Source organism: Lipophrys pholis (genome assembly GCF_963383615.2).
Source record: "Lipophrys pholis genome assembly, chromosome: 15".
NCBI lineage: Eukaryota > Metazoa > Chordata > Actinopteri > Blenniiformes > Blenniidae > Lipophrys > Lipophrys pholis.
In genome coordinates, this window is record NC_137642.1 from 23,021,771 (window position 1) to 23,044,178 (window position 22,408).

Sequence of the window (22,408 nt, forward strand, 5' to 3'; positions counted from 1 at the left end):
TTTACTGGACTCTCGGCTCTGCCCTTATAAACTCAGGCTCTTTTAAGGCGGCTCGCTTTGGCTTAAAGACAAGCCCATATACAAGCACTGATTAGTCTTCACTGTGTCTTAAATGAAAGGAGAGGATGAATACCATTACACCGATAGAAATCCTCTCAATCTTGTAATTCCTTCTTCTCTGGAGATTTAAGAATCAATACCTTTTTTTCCCCTCCGTCTTTTTCTTACAAGCTCTAACTTGTAATTTTCATGTTGCCTTTAGTTTTTTCAGATAAAAGTGTGAAGCTTTACCTTGATGTGTGAGTCTTCATTGAATCCAGCTCTTGGCACAGTGGTAAACGCTCTCGCCTCACAGCGAGAGGCTTTCTGTGTGGAGTTCGCATGTTCTCCCTGTGTGCTTGTGGGTTTCCCTCTCCGGTTTCCTCCCACGGTCGAAAAAAATGCATGTGAGGTTAATTGGTGGCCATAAATTTCTCCTGACGTGTCCAGGGTGTACGCACACACACACACACACACACACACACACGATACATAATGAAAGCTCATGTTGCCCTTTCTTCCTCTCAACTGCATGTAATATATATCGAACTTCCTTTTCTGGAGAAATAAAGATGCCTGCCAGAAACTTCCGTTGGCATCTGTCAGAACTATTTAATTTACAAAAGCCACACTCCAAATCCATAATGCTGCTGCCGCCTGCTGCCCGTGTTCCTCTCATATGAATGTTTGACGTCCATATTGTTACAACTTGAGCCATTCTTTAAAATCTTGATTTCTACCTCTTTGACTGTTGTCAACATTCGAGTCGCACACCAACTTTTGCAGTAAATACATGCTTTGCCATTTTGCCCCCCCCCCCCCCAAAAAAAAAAGAAAATTAGGGAAATGTGATGATAATAATTAATCGTGGTTTAAAATCTGTGGTCGAAAAGTGGGACAGTTTTGCAGGCAGATGTTTTCACGAATGTGCAACCACTGACAGCCTGAGATGATTTGGTGAAGGAATTCTACAACAACTGCACAGTGTGGCTGCTGCTCGGAGCTACGGCTGCTGACGACTGAGACAAAACAGCGGTAAATGTTCGGCACCAGTGCCTCACCGAAACATCCACTCACCTAGGTGGGACAGTGTTGCAGTGATTAACGCCGTTGTCTCACTGACCGGATAACTCTGGGTCTTCAATCAAACACAAGGATGAAACATTCATTGCGTTTTGGGTGTCTGTTCAGAACCACTGAAAACGCAACTTTATTGAAATTGGCCGCCAAAGTGGGACTTTAGGAAAATGCTCTTGACTCTGTATAAATGGGGGAAAACGTGACTTTTCTGAAATGCCGTTACTGTGCATGTGCCCCGGGGTTATAGTAAATAGTTCTTCTGCACATACACAACTACATGGGCAATAACAACAATGGTCCAGAGTGACACGACTCCCACTCTGGACACACACTAAAATAATCTCCGGGGACTTTTATAGTCGTCTGTCCATGTGAGTGTCCGTGTAATCGCCATTGCTAATGCTTATAGTGCATCGTTCTCTGCACGCAAGTGTGTGTGTGTGTGCTTCCTTTACAAAAACAACCAACAACATCCACTAATGACCCTTCATGCTAACTACATCGTTTGCAGCATTTCTGTGTAAACGGGCATCATTTGTAAGGTGATTTCTCTTCAACCGTCAACGGGGCTCGTTTGGCTGTAAGTATAAGTTCCTGTGTTGGTGATTGTGTCTTTCTGTGTCATCCCTGTGAAGGACTTGCACCCTGTCTGGTCTCTATTGCCCAATGTCAGCTTGGATCGGTTCCAAACACTGTGACCGAACAAGGATAAAGCAGCATAGAAGATCGATGGCCTCGGTTGTACTACAATTTGTGATTTTGATTGTGTTGATTTTTGTCAATTTGACATATATAAAGATAGATGTGAGCACTGAGAGGGCAATCAATGAGTCAAAAAAGCACCCATCACACTTATGTGCTGCCACTAAATCAGTCCAGATTGGTTGAGAAACACACACATATCCAGCTGGAGTCGGTAGAGGCGTTTTCACTACATCACAGAGACCAATCTGTTCTGGGCAGGACGGTGCATCAGTCACACAGCCCGTGGTGTTGTGCCTGTCTTCCCCATCATTTACACGGTATGACTGGTGCACTCTGATTAAAATCATAAATTACGGTTTTCAATGCTGCGTAAAACTTTTTCCCGGCCCGTGTATCTCAGCCCGCCTGCACTGACTATGTGACATACGGGATTAAGTTGGATGACAGATCATTTCAGTGGGATCCTGAACAATCCAATGTTAACTTTCAAACCCGGAGCAAGAATCCGGAGGAATGATCCCGGGATGAGGAGAGCGGATAGAGAGATGACACGAACAGATTTCAAGACTGCAGTGTGGCTCCCAGCTGGGCAGGGATTGATGACTGTTTTTTTTTAGTGTAGGTGTGCGACTGTCGGAGTAAATCTACGGGAGATTGGAGTTGCTGGGACAGTCGAGCTCCAGGTCGCTTGTTCCCACACTGCCTTGAGAAGTGATGGATAGCAGCCTTCTCCTGCCCTTAATTGACACAGAGGCAATTCAATTTAAAGCAGCTTTATTTATAAGGCTGATAAAGGTACAAGAACGTCACAGGAAAATTGGTTTCACACCAAAAGTCAGCGTGTTTATGAAGTCATTCATCACATAAATCAAATCTAGAGACACAAAGCAAACTGTGTGTGCTACCTTATTTGACTTATGAGCTGAGTTTAATGATTGAATCAGTCTTCACGTAGACCCATACGGTGCTAACAGCTCAGCTGATGGAAATACAACTACATGCAGGCGAACAGACGTGGCCTTTGTGAGTGGAGTTTGTACGCCGCTGTCTACTATATGTGCTATAGATTAGTAAACTGTTGTGGGTGTACGTTCAGATGTTCGTGTGTCTACTAGGTCTTGTAAATGTCTTTGTCCTCACTACACCCTAAACTGAATTCTTAGGTTGTAGTTTCAGCCTTTGTGGCAGGCTCATATTTGTGCTTTTCGGTCTGCGCTGGGTCTCCTGATGGATTAAGATTAAGTCGAGCTCATTTATTACAAACATTTTACAGCATGAGGTGGATGGGATGTGGTCTGACAATAGTGGACCTGCAAGTCCGGACTGTGGGTAACAAAAACCCTAGTGCAGACAAAGATTTATTACTGCAGAGGAGTAACATCTACTTGTAAAGATCCAGCAGGATGAGGGATTCAGCTGAGTTGGAGGTGAAGACAGAGACGTTAACATTCATATAGAATATATTATGCACGTTCACATTTTTATACACACATACTAATCTGTATATCTATGCACAAACAAATCCAATTATAAACCCACTCACATATTCATGCACATACAAATACACACACACACACACACACACACACACACACACACACACACACGCACACACACTTCTCTGGAGACATTGTATTAACTTCCATTCATCCCTTAACTCCTTAAATCAACACATGCATGGAGGAGTCAATTTTCTACTGTAATAATGATTATATAAGACTGTATTTTATATGAATGTGTGATCCCCATTTGTATTGCTGGAGGAATGTGTGTGTGTAGCAGTGAGGCTGCTCAACACTAGCCTGCATTTTAAAATGTACTTTAAATAAATAAGAGGATTGAAAACTGATATGTATTGTATGGACTTAAAAAGATACACATACTTACACTGAGGTGTAATTGTAACCCTTAATGGTCCTTTAGTGCAGACGCTACCTTAGGAGGCAGAAATCAACCTTTTTTTTTTTTCTGACAAAGTACATTGCTGCTAGTTTCTTTGTTCCCACAGAATTTATTTGAACATATTTTAATGCAATTTACATTTATCCGATACATAAAACTGAAATTAATGGTAATGTAACCCTGTGTCGAATTGAGGGAATAAATCATCAACTGTTTGCTTCGACATTTGCAACCCAAACAGTTTTATAAGGAAATAATAATGCATGCTGGTGTTCTGTTTGCGACATGTTCTGACGGCCACATTTGAACGCACATTAATTCACAGTGGGTTTGCAAGTTATGTATATAATAAATCAAATCTACAGATTTTATCTGAAGAATAGACAATCGTATTAATCCCCAGGGGGGAAATTCCTTAAAGCATTGCTCCACAGAGAAATTAATATTAATATAATATTAAAATCTCCTATAAGTATTGAGAATAATATATTTTAAAGGTTTTCTCTGCTCTTAGACACTTCGAGGTTGAAGCTCCAACTGCAGTTTCACCCGGCGAATAAATGCTCGTGTTTAATGTTAGCCGAGAACAGCAGCTGATTGTACTGTAATTATGTGTTATAGAGGCAAAGAGGGAATACATTACTGCGAGGCGAATGTCTTCACTCGGATTTATAACTACTGTTCCTGAGCTCATTAAACTGGATGCATATTAGCTTCATAACTCTGGGGGATCAGCAGGAAAGTTGTGTGACAAATCAACATGAAAAGTTTAGAGATTTGAATCTGGTAGATTGGAAGTGTCAAAAACATTTTAGTTCAGTGGCCACATATAGTGCAATTTCATCTTGAGTGGGCTGAACTGGTAAAATAGTGCCATGATAACCTTTTCAATTTAAACTTTAAAGTGTTTCTCTGTTGTGGCGTAGAGTATACGTGGTGAAAATATTAACAAAACCAAACAATTATAGAATTATGGAAACTTACTACAATCTCAACATGAAGCCAATTTTATTTATACCTTCTGGTGCACTATACAGTGAAATTCCCCAAAACGTTCTCTCGCTGTTGCATTATGCATGTTTTTACAAACTCACCCTGACATCATGGCCTTGAGGTGAGTTTGTTCGCAACAATGCAGCTGTGTTTCACGGCAGCATCACCAAAATAGAATTGTTTGACCAGTGAACTTACTATTCGACTCAGGTTTAGATGTAGTTGGTTAAAGGTTTACACTTACAATAGGATTGGACAATAAGGCTTTTCTGTGCAGAGTTTGAACTTTTCTAAGACATCATGGGTTTTCCTCAGCCTCTCCAGTTTTCTCCTGCAGTACAGAAAAAAAACGTGTTTTAGGTTAAATCCCGGTTTTCAAATTGATTTCAGTGGCTCAATTGGTCCAGTTTAGTAAAATACGAGCATAAAAACCTTAAATGTGAACTCAAAACTGTAAAAAAGTATCCAATGTCGGCTCTTCCTGTCATTGTGAAGCAGAATTCACCAAGCGTGGGATTGTTCACCCACTAATAGGGAACGTGGGCTGGGATTAGACCGTCGTGAGACAGGTTAGTTTTACCTTCTAGTTTCACCAGTTACTCTCTTGCTTTTAGCTTCTGTTTTTAATAACCTCAAAGGGAATTCTGATGCTCTGTTTATATATATTCCCCTCTTCTTGTTAAGCACCTTGAATTTGCTCGAGCATGATGACAGACTTTGAATCAGTTCGTATCTGGTGCGTAAAACTGAACTTCACTCCAACAGACACTTCAGAAGTAAAAGTATTTTTGAACTGTGTCCACACTAACATGTCTCATTCCCTCCTTTGCATTCCAGTTCCACACTTGGGTCAGTTGTGCTCACCTGTCTTAAAGACGGATTGCGTTGCTTTTTTTATCGATTGGCTCCAATGACATGCGTGTCGAGGCTGAAAGTGAAAAAGACAGAAGTTGGCATTAAACCAATGTCGGTTAATCAAAAGATTTTCAATACATGTGATCAGTTGAAGGCTGACACAGAGATAAATGAGGAAGCAGCAGTGCATGTTTATCTCTTTCTATTCCTTCATTTAATAAAAAGAAAGGATAATGGCTCCATTAGTGCTCAGCCATCAGAATGCATTTAAACTCTCACTTAGACAAAAAAAATCCCGTCATTCATTATTATGCTGCGTGAGCAGAAGGCCATCTGGCGTCTTGGATGCATCAGTGTTTTTTTTGGTTTTTTTGAATCACATCTGAGTTTGCAATATTATAAAGCGTCAAAATACCATGACAGAGAGCGTAATTTACATAAAGCCAAGCGGAGCAATAATGAAGGGACACGTGGCCTTAAACAGGAAAGAAAAAAAAAAACAAGACGTGGTTTTCATAACAAAAGCAAATGCAGCGTGTTTGAAAAATACATGAGTCATATGTTATGGCCTTCACCATCCCCACAACTCAGCTGTTGTTGCAACTGTGAATTGACAGAGCCAGACCTGCTGTTTCATCCTGCTTCTTTCAAAGCTAATGGACTTCTTCTTCTTCTGGCTTCTGCACAGACACACGAGTGGTATCGATCCTCTAAGTCTCAACAGAAAGGCCAATGAACATAGTTCTGAAAATGTCAAGCAGTATGAAATGTCATCAGTGGGACGGATCTGTCCCTTTTAACTCAGGGGACAGCAACACAAAGTTAGCTGGAAAGAGCAAATCCTGACAGTTTTGTGATATTAAAAAGGTCTTTGGTTGAAGAGAGGGATGTTTGTGATGTGCCAGTCGAGTTGTTTCTCTGTCTGTTCACAAGTCAAAACTTAAAAATTGAAGTTGCTTCCAAATGGTGAGCATGTTAGAAGTATATGTTTCAGAGCAATTCAGCACTATTTTAAGGCTGCTGACATTTATTCGTTTTTTTTTTAAATAGAAATAATTCATTTTAAGCTGCATCTAGACTGCAGTTTGTTCTGTCTGTTGAAGTGTCTGTAAATCTACATTCTGGGTAATTACCTGCACAGAAGAAAAAAGTTCAAACATGGAATCGTTGTGTGTATAAATCACATATATTTCATTCTCAAACTAATTTGTATGAAGCACAGTAATATTTATCATTAAGATAACTTAAAAAAATTTAAAAACTCCCCATTAATAGAATTATTGAAAAGTAACTTAGCTGTCAGCTGTTTCCAAAACTTTGGGTTGAGAAACAAAATGAGTTGTTTTTTTGGTCTCTGGGTCGTCTGAATGTAGAGTGAACTTGGTGACACCCTCCCTCTGTGAGTTTTGAGCCTGGTGACAGATCAGTTTACAGAACATTTGCTCCTGTGTGAAGAGTAGTCTTCATAGCAGTCAGCATAACATTTACAAATCAGATGTAAAGAAGGATTTCATAGACTTCATACGCCACATGACAAACTTTTTAGATTAACTGTTGAATTTAAATCATATGAAGGTATACAGGTTATTGTGTCTTTGTCCAGTGACGGACTGGTGTCTCATCCAGTCCTCTGTTTTTCATCAAGCCCTGAAAACTTCATCTATTAATCTTTTCCTCTGTTTTATCCAACGTAGAGTCGCTGCGTGCGGAAGCCAAGTCTACTTGACCCTTACATTTCTTACTTGAATAAATCAGTGTGAAACCGATGAACGGATGCTTTTCTTATTGAGACACCTGCGGCTGAGCAATTGAAGTGCAGTTACAATCTCACTGACATCTTTTTTTAATATATTTTCATTATAATCATGTAAGTTTTACAGGATGTTGTTTTTTTTAATTGACATATGAGATCATGTTATTGCATGTAATTCCTGTGGGTGGACATTATTGTTGCTGCATGTTGTTCAAACTATCTTAACTGTGTTTTCTGTGTAATTGCAGACTGATTCTGAGATGTTTAGCTCCGGGCTCTGCCGGGGCGACGCCATCTGTTTCAGGACTCCCTGTTATCCTTGTTAGTGTAGACAGCTTTTTGTGGCTGTTGCTGTTATTGTCTCCCTGCAGAATGAATGTGAGATCGAAGCTTCCCTGCTGTTATTGCACGATAGGGGAAAATGTTTTAAAAACAAATAAATAAAAAATGACGTGCACCAAAACAAAACTTCACTCCAGGACTGTCTGAGCTTTACACCTCCGAGGTTAAATAAATCCAAGCACCAAGAATTTCTGTAAACAGCTGCGTTTCCGCAGTCATTAACCCATTAGTGAAAAGATATATAAATGCACGGGACTTCACAGGGCTGTCAAACAGAGTGATAGTGGAAAATCTTCAAAGACTTGCAGCTCCGGCTCCAGCCATAACGAACCGAGCGTCAAGTAGCTGGTCGTCCCTTCCTTTCTCTGATTTGACCAGCGGTGTCAAGCTGAGCCGATTACTGCTTCGTTTAGATTGAGCAGAGATGGAAAAAGGGCCCTGGGCCATCCTGCTACCACCCTCATAATTCAAAGTTAACTTACATTTACTCTGGAGATTTCATTCTCACTTCTTCTTTGCATAGCATGACCGGTAGGAGTCTTTATAAACACCATCGCCCTGTGTGAAGGTGAGCTCTGTCATCATGAAGTCACTTCCTTGTAAAGCTGCTACTGTCAGGCTTCAGCCCTGCGTTCACTCAGGAGACCCCGGCAGACAGCCCAGGCTGAACTCAGGCTGTACCATCTCTCTGGAGAGGAGCACTCCATGTCACTCTCTATGAGGAGGAAGCAGCCGAGGCTCAGAGGTGACATGCAATGACAGCAAAAACAGTGCTGCAATCTTTTTTCTTTTTTTCTTTTCTTTAGAGGGGCCCAGGGAAATTGTTTCTCCTCTCTGTCTTTTTCTCATGTATCTCAGCTCAAATAAAAGTAATCCCTGCAAAGGCCAAGTTAACAGTGACTGCAGGGAGATTAGGAATAATCTACTCTTATGAACCAATAATCAAACATAAAACTTGGTGGTAATAAAAATGGTTTCACAGATGGGTGGTGCAAAACTTACTAAATGTTGTGAATAGTGCACCAATGATAAGCATTGAAATGAATCGTTGTGTCTTTGCTGCAGTGTGAAGTAAAATTTGTGCAAAAAGACATTTACAATCAAACCGAGCAAAGAGTATTGGTTTAGTTTTATTCAAGTTTAACAGACTAAGAATTACACTCAATGATCCAATATTAAATATTTTCTTCTCACACTCCTGTGTGACTCACTGATGGCTGTGTTAAAAAGATAAAGAGACCCTTTAACATCCGGCTCGGCCATATGACAGTATATTAATCACTTTTTCTTAAGCTGCAATAGTGACTGTTTCTTTTGTAAATGAAAAATGATATACAGTTACCAGTTTCCTGGTCTGGCTCAGGACTGTGAACAAAACCAGAAATGACACAAGATGTTTGAACTCCGAAAGATATTTGTTTTAAGTCAAATTAAAATCAAACAAACACAATTTGCACTGATTTAATGTGGTTGTTTGTGACATTAGCGTTGAGGTGCAAAAATCCCAACTAAAGGAAAACTATTTACCAAAACTGGAAAGGCTGCAGAGAAGCTGAGCGCCACAGGAAGTCTGTTTTTTTTTTTATAACTTCCTCTCTGGGGCATTTTGGCCCAGCTGGTCCAGATCTGGAGAGATTGAGTGTATGATAGGGTCCTCGGGTGAGTGGCTCTACTACACTCTCAGATCGAGCTGCATTGCTTCTAAACTGCTTCACAAAATGTTTGTTGAACTTCTTTTAATGGGACTCTTTTATATTTCTTCAGAACATTCTATCATACTCTTTTTAAACTCTTCATCCATTAAGGCATTATATCTGTAGAAAGTTATTTTTGAGTGTCAAAGCGAGGCATAATAAAACATGTTGGATAACCTCTGAGACGCCTAGCTGAAATAATTCCTTTGATTTTATAAAGATATATTATTTTCTTTATGTAACTGAAGACTACATCCATACAGAGGCATACTTAGAATATATCAGAGCTATAAGGGATCTGTGTGAAAACTTCAAGTAATTAAGTAAGTAAGAGGTGTTTTCCCACAGAAAGCTGAGGCTAAGCATTCCCCTTGGTAGTTTGGTCACAGTATGGTGACTCTTAACACTGGGGTCCCGACCCAAATGGGGGTCCCAAGATGATTACAGGGGGTCGCCAGATGATTGTAGAATAAAAGTCAAATATTAAATTAAGAAATAGCAAGAAATCAGGAAATATTAAATTACATAGCGAGGGGGCAGTTATATTTGTTTTCTGTTTCGTAATTTGCGCAGAATTTATTGAGTTGAATTGTTTCTTATTCAGAACCAATTCTCTAGTATACAAACACTCAGATAACTGGACAACGCCGTGGGCTGTCACACAAGGTACTTTTTGAAAAAGTGGAGTTACTTCAAATGTTCCTCCAAATAAAAAGTCACCGGTTACTCGAACTAGTTCATTTAAGCTCACAGTTATTTGCTTCACTTTAAGGGGGGTAGTGTAAATGCAGCCGAATGTCAATATTGCTTTTGCTTAATGTAACAGAACCATCTTCATTTAGCTTTTGAATTAACAACTATGCTTCTCTTCCAGTTGTGGGAAGAGTGGGAAAAAAATTTTTTTAATGCAAGAGCTAATCATAGGAAATGTAAAAGCATTATCAGCTTAGCCTGAGTGTCGCCTGTAGCTTCACAGGATTGACGTGCACTGACATGCTGCCACTTACGTCCTGTTGGACCTGCTGACTTTGCTTTAATGAGACTCAGACATGACTCCCTTTTCGACGTACATGATTGCTGAATAAAATAGTTCCACGGCAGAACAGCCAAAGATTATTTTATGCTGACTGAGTTCAATCATTGCTGTTGGCTCAAGGAATACCAATATAAGTATTTTTTACTATATTCTACTTTCCGGAACAGTATGATCATAATAATGCCCACAGTCGTGCATGTAAAGAGAGTAGGTGCACAGAAATTCATTGTTCACTGAAGACCACTCCACCTGTCACTCCCCTGTCAGTCTGTGTTTCTTTACATGTCCTTCACATCGGTGTACACTTCACTTAAGGGCAGAGAGTGACCAACATTAACGTCTCTCCTGTCTGCTGCTCAGTTTTTCATTTCGAGCTTCTGAAGCTGCAAAACATTTTTCCTGTCGTTGCCCTGAAAATTACTCAAAGTTAACGTCTTTAAACATCGCTTCAACATCCTTCTTTGGAAAGCTTGAATACATTTCCAGGACATCCTCGTTTCCCCACAGCCTCGAGTGAATCATGTTACCTTGATCACACGCTGTAAGAAAAGATTTGCGACTGAATCATACCGACTGAAAACAGTCAAGTTGAAATATTTGTAGAAACGACAAGTGATGCAGGTCATATGTTTCCAACCTTTATTGACTAGATAAGCAAAATAGTTGATGACGTCATCATCCATCCATCCATCCATCCATCCATCCATCCATCCATCCATCCATCCATCCATCCATCCATCCATCCATCCATCCATCCATCCATCCATAACAAGCCAAGCAGAGATTGTCAATCAAGAGGAACAACAAAAGATTCAAATAACAATAACGATAGAAGCTTGACCCCTCCATCTCCCCAAACCTTTCAAGCCTGACAGCAGATCCTGTGTCCACTCTCTTCTCACCTCCCAGCAAAAGGAAGCGTTTGAATCAGCCACCTTAGCTGGTTCCTTTCGGTGCATCGAGGTATCAGCTCTTTAAGTTACCCCACTACTGTTGCAGGGTTACTTTTATTATTTATTAGGTCTTTGGGGAAAAGCTGAATTTCCGAAATGTCAAGCTTTTTGTGGACGTAGAAGAAACATATATCCACTCCACGAGGGACGATATCCAGTTGTCACAAATATAGAACTTAAACTGAATGAGGACACACATATCACTGTTTTTACGTCTCCCCTTTTATTTGTACTTGTGATGAAGAATGAACACAACGGAAAGAGGGAGAACAGGCAGAGATAAGAGACAGAGGGGACAGGAAACAGACATAAACCCAGACAGTAAACGCTGTATGATAACAACCATAAATTTAAGAAATCTGGCTTACCTCACCACGGACAAAGCGGTAGAGAGAGAGACAGAGTGAGAGAGAAAGAGAGAGAGAGTATTTATTCGAAATGAACTGCATTCCCAGCATTTTGCTCAAAGCATAAAGACGCACGCACGCACGCACGCACGCACGCACGCACGCACGCACGCACGCACGCACACACACACATTAACATACATTCATTACTTAACTGTTCTTTTTCACACACGCTTTTTGTCTCTTTTTTTCCGTGTTTTCCTGCCTTTCAGGGACATTGCATTGACTTACATAAGCACAAACACTGCAAATTTGACCTAATCCTTATATTAATATGCTCATAAAAGATGCCTTCACCTTGGTAGAAGACTTCGATTCGGTAGAAAAAAACTAACAGAAAAAGGATGAAAGAAACCTGTAATGGGAGTGCGTTAACAGAATGTGGTCCTCTTTAATACAGCAATAACTAGATGGACACTGAAACACACACAGACATACACACACATGCTTCCTCAGCACTTTATTGGAGAGTATGACAGCACGCGCTCTGATGTTGCTCCCTTACTGTCAGTCATTCTGCACCTTCAGCATTCAAACCACAACGTAATGGACTGTACTTAAACAAACACAGACTCACAAAGGCATGAAAACACTAACCGCCTGTTCATGCATATTAATCTAAATCCTGCATAGTGTTGGTTTTATTGCTTTTTGTCTCATTTAAATGTTTCAGCTAATGACTTTTAATTAATATTATTTCCATTTTATTAACGCTGCTTCATGGTTGGGGGAGTTTGCAAAAAACAAACATGAACAGAATGATTTCCCTTTTGATTAAAACCTGCTGCCAAAATCTTCCAAGGCACAATTCAGGTCAGTAGTTCCTGCAAAAATTCGGTAAAATACATATACAAAACAATAAATAAATACTCTCTGCAGTGACCTCAGTAAAAAAGTAAATAAACAATCTGACATCAGTTTATTGTATTCACATGAGGACTGGGGCTGCAGGAAGGAGATAATAGAGTACAATTTTATTTCATAGGGGAAAGACAAGACATGATGTGACTAAAATTTACCAAGGCTCCCAAGACATAAACCAAATATATTCTTGTCTCCGGCACGCTGCTTCTTCGTACCCTTAATAAAAATGCAGACTGACTTTATTCCACTGAGCGATGTTGTAATTTGCTTGCATGTAAAGAGCTTTTGCATCTCTTCTATCAGGATGAATGTCTCTGCCAATCTTATCAAAATGATGTTAATGAAAGAGTCTCTCTAAAGAAGCCACTATGTTTTAAAACTGATGGAGCGACACCACAGCCTGAGATCCGGTGCAGATGTTCAGGACAGATAAAAAGACAATCGGAGTATATGACTGGGACACCATTTGTATTTGTCCAAGATTTAGTGCTGTGGGATGTGCAATAGATTTAATCCTTTGTGCCTTGTTTTCACTTCATATTTAGCCATTATTGATGTGTGGGTCGTGAAGGAAACCATTCTGGGAATGGGAACGATCGGAGCATGGAGCCAGATACTTTTTTCTTTTTTTTTTTTTAAATTAGATTTTTTTTGTTGTCATTATTCATCTACTATGTGATGTGCTGTGTCTGTGAGTTTGCTCCAAACAGGATGGGAAGGGGGACAGGTTACAGTGCAGATAGTGATCTATGAGGCTTTGTGCAAAAGGTTGTGACCTCAGAAATACAGAAGACAATCGATGAGGAATTGTTAAAAGTGGTGGATTGTGAGCTCTAAAAACTCTACCTGTTTGTTTTAAACATTTCCATTTATATTTTGTGTGATTCTCTGTGTTGTTTCACCATAAACAAACAAAAAAGAAAAAATATTGAACGTATAAATACAGATTGGAACCGTTTTTATATATATATATATATATATATATATATATATATATATATATATATTTGGAGCCACACAGCAAATAAACATCCTATTTCAGTTTTGTCACTGGCAAATCATTTTTATATACTTTTGAGTTACTTCGACTGATAGATTAGTTCAAACTAAATATTTGAGATTCCATCTCGGCACAAAAAGAAGTCACTCTTTTTACCGTCAACCGAACCCAAAATCTATTGTGATTCATTATGAAGGTTGTTAAAACAGCCGTGTTGAACTTTACAGTGTAATGCTCCCATTTTTGAATTCAGGCTCTGTTACACAGAGTGCATGCACCTTTCTTGTTTTGTTTCTTTTGTCATGAATTGATTCAAAACACTTGTGAGATTTCCCCAAGAGCTGATCTGAGGGGTTAAGATTGTGCCATATCATGAAGACTGTGTTGCTGCACTGTTCAGCAGTGAAAAACATGTGAATTACAAACATATGGAAGACGTCTGGCTCAGCGATGGCTTGTAGACACGTGGTTATTGAACCACTAGTGCGGCAGTATTGACGACTCAGCGTTTGATTATCACTCAGACCTGCGTCATCCTCAACTCTGCATGCAACAAAAGGCTTATCTGCCTTAATTTTCTTCTTCTTCTCTTTACATGTCCGGACCAACGTCTTTGTTCATGGTGGGAAACAGAGCTTCTTGTGAAACACTTTTGAACTCCACTCTTCGTTCATCAACACAGAATCTGCAGCGCCGCAGAGACTCATTAGACAAATTACACCTAGATATGGAGCTGGTGTTTAGTCTGAGTTTCTCTTTCTGTGTCGCTGATGTGAATTTCCCTTAACCTCCAAGCAACCACGGTCCAAGCTGTCGCCATCCCCCGGAAACATGAGAGGATAATTATGCCCCTGACGCCATTCTTGCAGGAGAAAGTCATTCTGCTTTTCTTTAACATCTCCTTGATTGTGCTCTGAAAGCTGCAGGGACCATAACGCTTTCTGCAATGTGTTTACCAACTCACACTATACAATGACACAGAAGCGCAGAATTAAAAGTGGGACAATAGAAAAAGACCAGCTCCAATCACTTCACTTTTGTTTTCCGTGTAGATGTGTGGAACGAGTCAATCCTTCACTGTGCAGTAAAGGACAGACCTAAATCAACTCCGAGGGCTAACGAAGAGCTGAAAGAGAAGGGCAGACAGAATCTGTTTAAAACGTCTCCCTCTGATGTGTGCATATAAACAGCCGGCTCGTCTGGTCCGGCCTTCACCTCTGTCTGCGCGTGTCTGTGTGCACGGTAACAGTCGTAGTGCGTGTGTGTTTGTTTTAGTGTGTGTGGGTTTGAGTGAGTCTGGCTCTGAGCCATCCACCTTGCACAGACCTTTTTAGATGGACTCAGGGGAGCTTTTGAAAACAGCCAGCGAGCAATTTAACTAAACCATGTTACTTATGAATCACTTTTTTTTTTTTTTTTTTTGCAAGTCACTCAAGGCCATCTTTGCTTCTGCTAAGATGAGTGGATTTTTTTATTTTTTTGCATACTTCTTTGAAATGAACTGTAAGTGTAAGCAGATAAAAAAAAAAACACACAAATCCCCCTAAAAACAATGATGAAAAAAACACTGCTTTATGTATTTTAGCTTGGAGACAGATCTGAGTGAAATTCAGACGTGAGGAGTTTTTGCATTGCAGATTAGACTTACACGGACAGATTGACGGCTTAGTTTAAATTTCAAACATTATGAAGGAAACACAGCCAATAGTGTTTTCTCAACAGGAGCCTAAAGTCTGAACGATCATGACGGATGGTGCTTTTATACATGGAGTGGGGTGACAACAAGGCACAGCTGACAACGATCAAGGTTAGCGATCAGGTGATATTTATGATACAGTGCAACGTTTCCTCCATAATACAAACCCTATAATTTGAAAATGCTGAATATATATATATTATGTAAGTGTGCGTGTTCGATGTGCCGTTAAAATTACTGGAGCATATTAAGATTGAGATTGCTGGATGACTGAAATGCAGCAGAACTAGGAAAAACGATTCAAGTTCTTCACCCGTAAAAGCAAATTTATGCAGAATCTCCCCGAATAAAAACAAATAAGCACTGGAAGGGATCATGAAGGTCTAGTAATTTTCTCTGTTTCAGTACTAGAATGAAATACTTTGGCTGTAGAACTTATTTTCCTTCTTTCCTTGACTTTTACATGTGAGAATGTCTTTATATATTTTCTAAACGGCTTCCTGTGTTGGAAAGTATTTCTTGTAACAGGAGCTGTATTGATCCGTAGCCGTGCTCTGGTGTTAGGTAACATCGTATGTGGTGCTCGCGGTCACATATTGGCCATTATGCACACACATGTGAATGCAGCTGCACCGTGCCTCGGTCTCCCGCAGGTCCACCTTCGCCCATAATAGCTTTTATTCCAGTATATATCGTCGGGCCGATGAGTGGCGGTTTTGATTTAACCTCTGTTTGCCCTGTGAGTGTGTGCTGAGTGTGAGTTTATGAATTGTACATGTCGGGAGGATTGTTTTTTTTTTTTTGTTTTTTTTTTTAATGTTAACCTTCATTTTTAAATCGGGGCTGTTTTCAGGTCAGTTCACTTTCACCTTCATGCGGCTGTAACCTTTAGAGACACCTCTTACAACCACGAGGAGCAGAGCGACGACACTCTGTTGTGACTTAAGAAACAATCAAATATGCGAGAGAAAACACTGTTTCCTTGTCAGACATCCCCTCAGACTCAGAGTGTGGAGCTGAATATCCCTGCCAGCGGTTCTCCATTGACTGGGCATTAGATTAATTCAATTCCCAAATGAGGATCTTTGTGCATGAATCTCTTTAGCTACAATAAACAGTGTAAACTAACTCAGGCTTGGTGTTGGTGTGGCTCACAGAGGTCGATGGCATACGATATAAGGTTTGTCGGTGAGAAAGATGAGTTTGGCTGACTGGGCTAATGATCCACTGAGTTCAAGGATAATTGGTTTTGGTTCCTCTGGCAGCTTTCAAAGTGATCGGGATACATCTGTTATTGTTTTACAAATAGACGGGGTATTTCCCAGATTCCTGGGATTCTCTGCTCTCGCTACCGCCACTTCCACCTATGTAATGCACAAGCCTCAATTCTCTAATCAACGCCGTTACATAATGTAGTTCATCATATAAAAATATTTCATATTAACACAACTGATCACATTTTCCTCAAAAGTCTTAAGACAATCTGCACAAAAATATCACTGCAAATGGATTGTCTCGTGCCAAGAATTTATTTTTGGTCGATTTCTTGACGTCTTTGTATTTTTCACAATACACAATATTATATTCAACAACTGTTAGGCTGTGTAGGCAATAAAAACCATGAATATTCTCCTTTATTTTAAATATTTGTATGCACCTCAGGTGTCTAAGCTTCATGAGCAAACACTTTTGTTACGTTCCACCAAATCTAATTCACATGGAGCCACAAAACATGTTGAAATGCACATAAAGCAGATAAAGTTTTGCCACATCTACAAAAATTTGTGTCTTAATTCATATTCTTAAGTTCCATTTTGAACATTTTTGACTTTTTTGCATTTTTTATTATTTTTATCATTTTAGTAGTTTGAGCTGTTTTAGAAGTTTAAACTAATTTACCCATTTGAGCTGTTCTGTCATTTTAACCATTTTAGCTTTTTTGGCTTTAATTTTTAACTAAGGGATAAGAATCAATATGAAAAAGGAGTCTGTTGCAACTGTTATTTATTGTTTTGCACAAAAGTTAAATGTGCCATTTGTCACATTGCACTTTTGTTTTTATATTTACTAGTTTTTAGTTTCCTTTTTATTCTGTAATGATTTCTTCATCATACTGGAAAAAGACACCCCCCATCCCAGATGTTTCCTGCTGTGAGCTGTATGTGAAAACTTTATTGTCCTTCTCTGTCAACTTTTCCTTTGACCTTATATTCTTCAGAGAAAAGCTCTTTCTCATGAATATGTTTCGTGAACACTGATCACGTGATGAAATGTCCCTCTTGGCTGTAAAGAAAGCCAGATGTTTCAGGACACTCAGATGTATTGGACATGCATAATCATGTAAGGAAGGGAAATGAGACAGGATGTGCATGAGAACATCAAATTGCCATTCTAATGTGATATTTTAAACATCATGATTAAAGGAGTAGAAGAAAGCAATGTTTTCAGTCACTGAAATTGATGGATAATGAAATGAGCAGGCCTGTGTAACTTTATCATAACACATTTCTGCCCGTTTTAGTCAAATGTAATACATTTTTAAGAGAAATACTAACGTTTTCAAATAGGATTTATTCAATACAACACCATCGCATGTAACATTTGCAACGGCTGCACGCTATCTGAGAGAGCACACACCAGCAAACATTGTTTATTGGTACCATCCCAGCTTTATTTGGATTTATCTGTGCTTTTTTTTCCAGCTGGTAAAATAGTGTGGGTTTTAGATGTTTCTGTAGAAACCCCAGATGGTCGGTCATCTCCGGATTCACGTCCTCTGAAAGCAGATGGACGGAGCATTAACAGCTGGGATTCACTGTCCTTCATTGTGGTTCTCTCAGCCATATGCGATCGTTCAAACTTAATGAAAGCGTGCTTCGTTAATGGATACAACATCCCGTCAAAGAGAAAATTGATCGTCTACAGCTTTGCTTCTTCTCTACAATTTTCCTTGACCTCCAGTCTTTTATTTCCTCTTGCTTGAACTTGCAAGGTCGAACAGAAACCTTCTGCATGTTTGTATTAAAGTCTCGTCTATCACGTTATGACCTGCTGAGCTGTGCATTAAATCAGTTCTGTCAGCCAGCCGGCTAATGGCGGCCGGGGTAGAGGAACTTTGGCCTTGTTTCTGTTGCTGAGATGAAGAGCACAAAAAAAAAAAAAAAAAAAAAAAAAGCACTTCGATAATCAATGTTGTTTTCCTTCTTTTTCTTGCAGTCTCAGCAGAAGTGCATCGTGATCTTCGCCTTGGTGTGCTGCTTTGCCGTGTTGATGGCGTTGATTTTCTCGGCTGTGGACATCTGGGGCGAAGACGAAGATGGGATCACAGAGGAGAACTGTAGCAGGAGCTGCAGGTGAGAGCTGGACAACCACCAAATAGATGAGACTTCAAGCGATATATACCTTCTCACCGAGCCACTGAGAATCATTCCTAGGCTCGTCTTAAGGATGTGCACGTAGTTGTAATATTGACAAATCAACACAGTGAGGGTCTGCCTGAAGCGAGCAGGCTGCCTCCGACTCATCTGAGTGTGCGTTTTTCTTTAATTAAAGAAAGATTTTTTTTCCCTCGATCAATATAGTATTTTTGCATCATTTATTTGGAGGAAGATGACTAACAAGCAGGATGTTATCATCCGCCAAGAGAAACTGTTATCATAACTAATAGTAACAATGGATTTCACTTAACTTCTGTGTAAAGTTGTGATTTTAAAGAAAGTAGACAGAAAGAGAGTTACAGTGAGCACACAGGGCTGAGCAAGCAACAGGACAAAAAGTCAGAAAACAAACTCAGGGTAAGAAAGTGTGCAGAAGAAAACAATCTATTACCTCAATCTTCATGTTTTAGAACTGGCTAAGGCTTGTCATTCTCAACCTATTTCATCTCATTCCGTTATGTTTTTTGTCGGAATTCACAAGTCTTAACTTTGACAGCCTCAGAAAAGCCTTGTGTGATCTTTGGTGCACCCACAACCCGGGTTGGGATCCAAAGCCAAGCTTTTCTCGTTCCGACCCACCAAAATACCAATCGCTGAGCTCTTTAAACAAGGGTCTATTGAAAAACAAGCCGAGATCTCAGAGCTGAGCAGCTTCTGGAGATGCCGTCTGAGTCTGAGAGCGGTATTGCTGATGTGTAAAGAGAAAGGAGAGAGACGGCTCCCGTTGAGTGAGCCAAACATCGATGGATGTAACACACCCTGACACCTTTATCCCGAGTCGGTTGTACGCTCACCTGCTGCCCTGAAATGCTTACCAAGCTTTTCTGAAAGTAGCTTAAAGCCGGAGCAAAGTTCTCACTGTCTTGTTGGAGTTTTAAGAGTTTGAAAGCCACAGTGTGGAGTCGTGGGTCGTTCGCAGTGAAACTGGCTGATGCAGCAGTCCTGTTCTCCAGCTGTTTTTTCTCCATTAGACTCTTATCGTCCAATTTAACATTCAGCCTTGAATTACTTCCCTCTTACTCCCTCTTTTTCCATGTGTCTGTGTCCATCTACTCTCTCCCTCCTCTTCCTCAAATCAACCACTGAACAACCTTTCAGAGAACTCTCTCAGACATGCCTCGCTTCCACGCAATCCCCTCAGTTTAAGATTCACCTCAGAAATGTGTGCTGTCACATTTCCAGGTGTGTATTTACAAGTCTTCGAAGGTTATGCATTATTTTCAACACATGTTTTAAATGTAGAATTGCTGATTTGATATAGCATTCTGCCCAATGCGAGTAGCTAATAGAAAAACAGATATATCACTGTGAGGCTGGCACGTTTATAAAGGAGGTGCACTGAGGCCTCTTCAATTCATCAAAGCAAATGCATGTAAAGCCCTTCTGAGTCACTGGCATTTTTTCATGTTGACTCTTTGAAAGGGATCCAGTGATTACTTTAAAAATTTAATACAACTTAAGATGGAAAACACAGCAAAGCAGCGTCACTTCTTTACATTCAGTAAAAAAACAAAAGTAAAGCCTCTTAGCTGCTGGAATAATGACTCAGCATCTTTTTGTTTGCAGCGTTGTAATTCAGACGCGTCAGCTGGACGTTTTGTTATGTAGATTTCTTTTTAATCTGTTCTTGTCTCCATAATAAATGATTTGTAGCTCTGTGACAGGAGACGTGAGATGTTTTCTTGCTAATGCACAGAAAAAAATACATTTTCTCTCTCCCACTGATTGTTCACATTCTGATAATTAACACTTCCATCTATGTTTGTAGTAAATCACGAGTCCTCACAGACTCACAACAGTTCTGTTTGTTGGAGTAACATGGCCCCAGTTTATCTCATCTGATCGCATCCAAATTGTAGCCTGATGCTTCCCTGATGCACACGTGTAATTACCTGGTGTCAGACGGCTGATAAGAAGGTTAGTATTGATTTACAGCCACTTTGGGGAAAGGCAGAAGTGATGCTTGGGGAAACCAGATGGGCACAAATCCCAAATATCACTGAGCTGCTGCCTGCTTCACGACACCATGCTTTATAGTATTTGTCAGAGAGATTTTAATCTAAAATAGATCATTGTAAAGCCATGCCACAGAAAACCTGAAGACAGTATTTAGCAAACCTAATGTGTAAGGAGCTTCACACAGGCTCTTATCAAAGTTGCAGCGGTAAGTTAATCATGTAAGTCACAATGACTTGCTGTTAAACTCTGCTTAACACTGTAAAACTGTCCATCCATCTTGTATACGGCTCTATTCAATTCAAGGTCCCCGGAGGGAACTGGAGCCGATCCCACAGGTTACACAGCAACTTGTAATCCTGAACGTTTTTAGGCAGCGAGACGAAACTGGGGAGAAAAACCTGTTTTCGGCGGAATCACCTCCCACGACACCACTGTGTGGCCTTATGATAAGACTGCATCTTGCCCAATCACATGTTGCCTCAAAAGCAGTTGTAGTCGCCTATAATTAGGTAAATCCATTTTTCTTTCAGTTGTTTTCATGGTTCCTTGAACTTAGATGCAACTTTCTCAATTGTGTAAAGGTGGTGGCAAAGAAAGATAACGTCACGGAACAAAATGCTTTCATCAGAATGATGGGAACACATCTTATATCTGTGATGCAAATATCTTCATTAAATAAACAATTCACACACAGACTCAGATAAAGCTGCCGTCGTCGCTCAAGTGCAACCTCATTTCAAAACTTCAAAAAATTCACTCAAAACAGATAAATTAAAAAATGTTTTACTGTCAGAATGAGGAGAGAAAATCAAGTTAACTTCAAAAAGTTAAAAAGTAGACTGCTGAGTCATCAGAATAGCTCATTTTCAACAGGAAAATTAAGATTTACAGTAACAGCTCCTCCACTGACAACACACCATCCCAAGTAGTTTTAAAAGGAATTAAATTTCTTTTCATTTTTTTTATTTTAAGATATTGCTGTTAATGGCTGTTGAGATCCATTGTACAATAAAAGGTAGACCTCTACTCTGCACCCTCACTGCTCAGCCCGTCCTAAACACAAACAACCACTGCTCGGTATATTCTTTAAAAACGGCCAGTTAAAGTAACTTATTAGCTCCTACAGTAGTACTCATGGCTGGTATGAACCAGTGTGACCCAAGTATTGGCAGTCCAAATGCATTTGCATTTGCATTAAGCACAGATGGTCATTTTCACATTAAATACATCCAAACAATGGAATGAAATTTACATCCTGGATGTGCTTCCAGTGCCAACAAGCTTAGTTGTACCTGATAAAAGTAAAATGAACAGCACGCAGGTGTAAGCTGCTGTGATCCCCATATTAATGTCCTAGTTGCCGTACACGCAGAGCTCAGAGCAGCTCATGATAGACTGGGTAATCTATATCAGATGTCAGGCTCAGTGATATATATATTTTTTTTTTGGTGTGTGTATGTGTGTGTTTGTATGTACTATCATTTTACTCCACGCCATCCCAAACCTCTGCATGCAATTGGCATTACCACATACATTTAGTTAAACTGTTTACCACACATTCCACGGCTGTGAGCGTTGTGTGACGGCGTGAGATCGGCTCTGCTTTGTGGAATAAAACATCGGACAGGAAAATGCCACTGTGAGAGAATAAATCTGAGACTCCCGACTGTGCTCACTTACAACACTGCGAAGA

At 39.9% G+C, this 22,408-nt stretch overlaps 1 protein-coding gene across 1 annotated transcript in view; it reads left to right on the forward strand.

The window, feature by feature from the left end:
- The window catches only part of LOC308120394 (inactive phospholipase D5-like), a 45,230-nt gene that overhangs the window by 13,502 nt on the left and 9,320 nt on the right, over positions 1-22,408 (forward strand). The window contains exon 2 of the mRNA XM_080480998.1: positions 18,536-18,672. Within this exon, the coding sequence (XP_080337124.1) occupies positions 18,536-18,672 (137 nt within the window). The remainder of the gene's footprint in view (positions 1-18,535; positions 18,673-22,408) is intronic.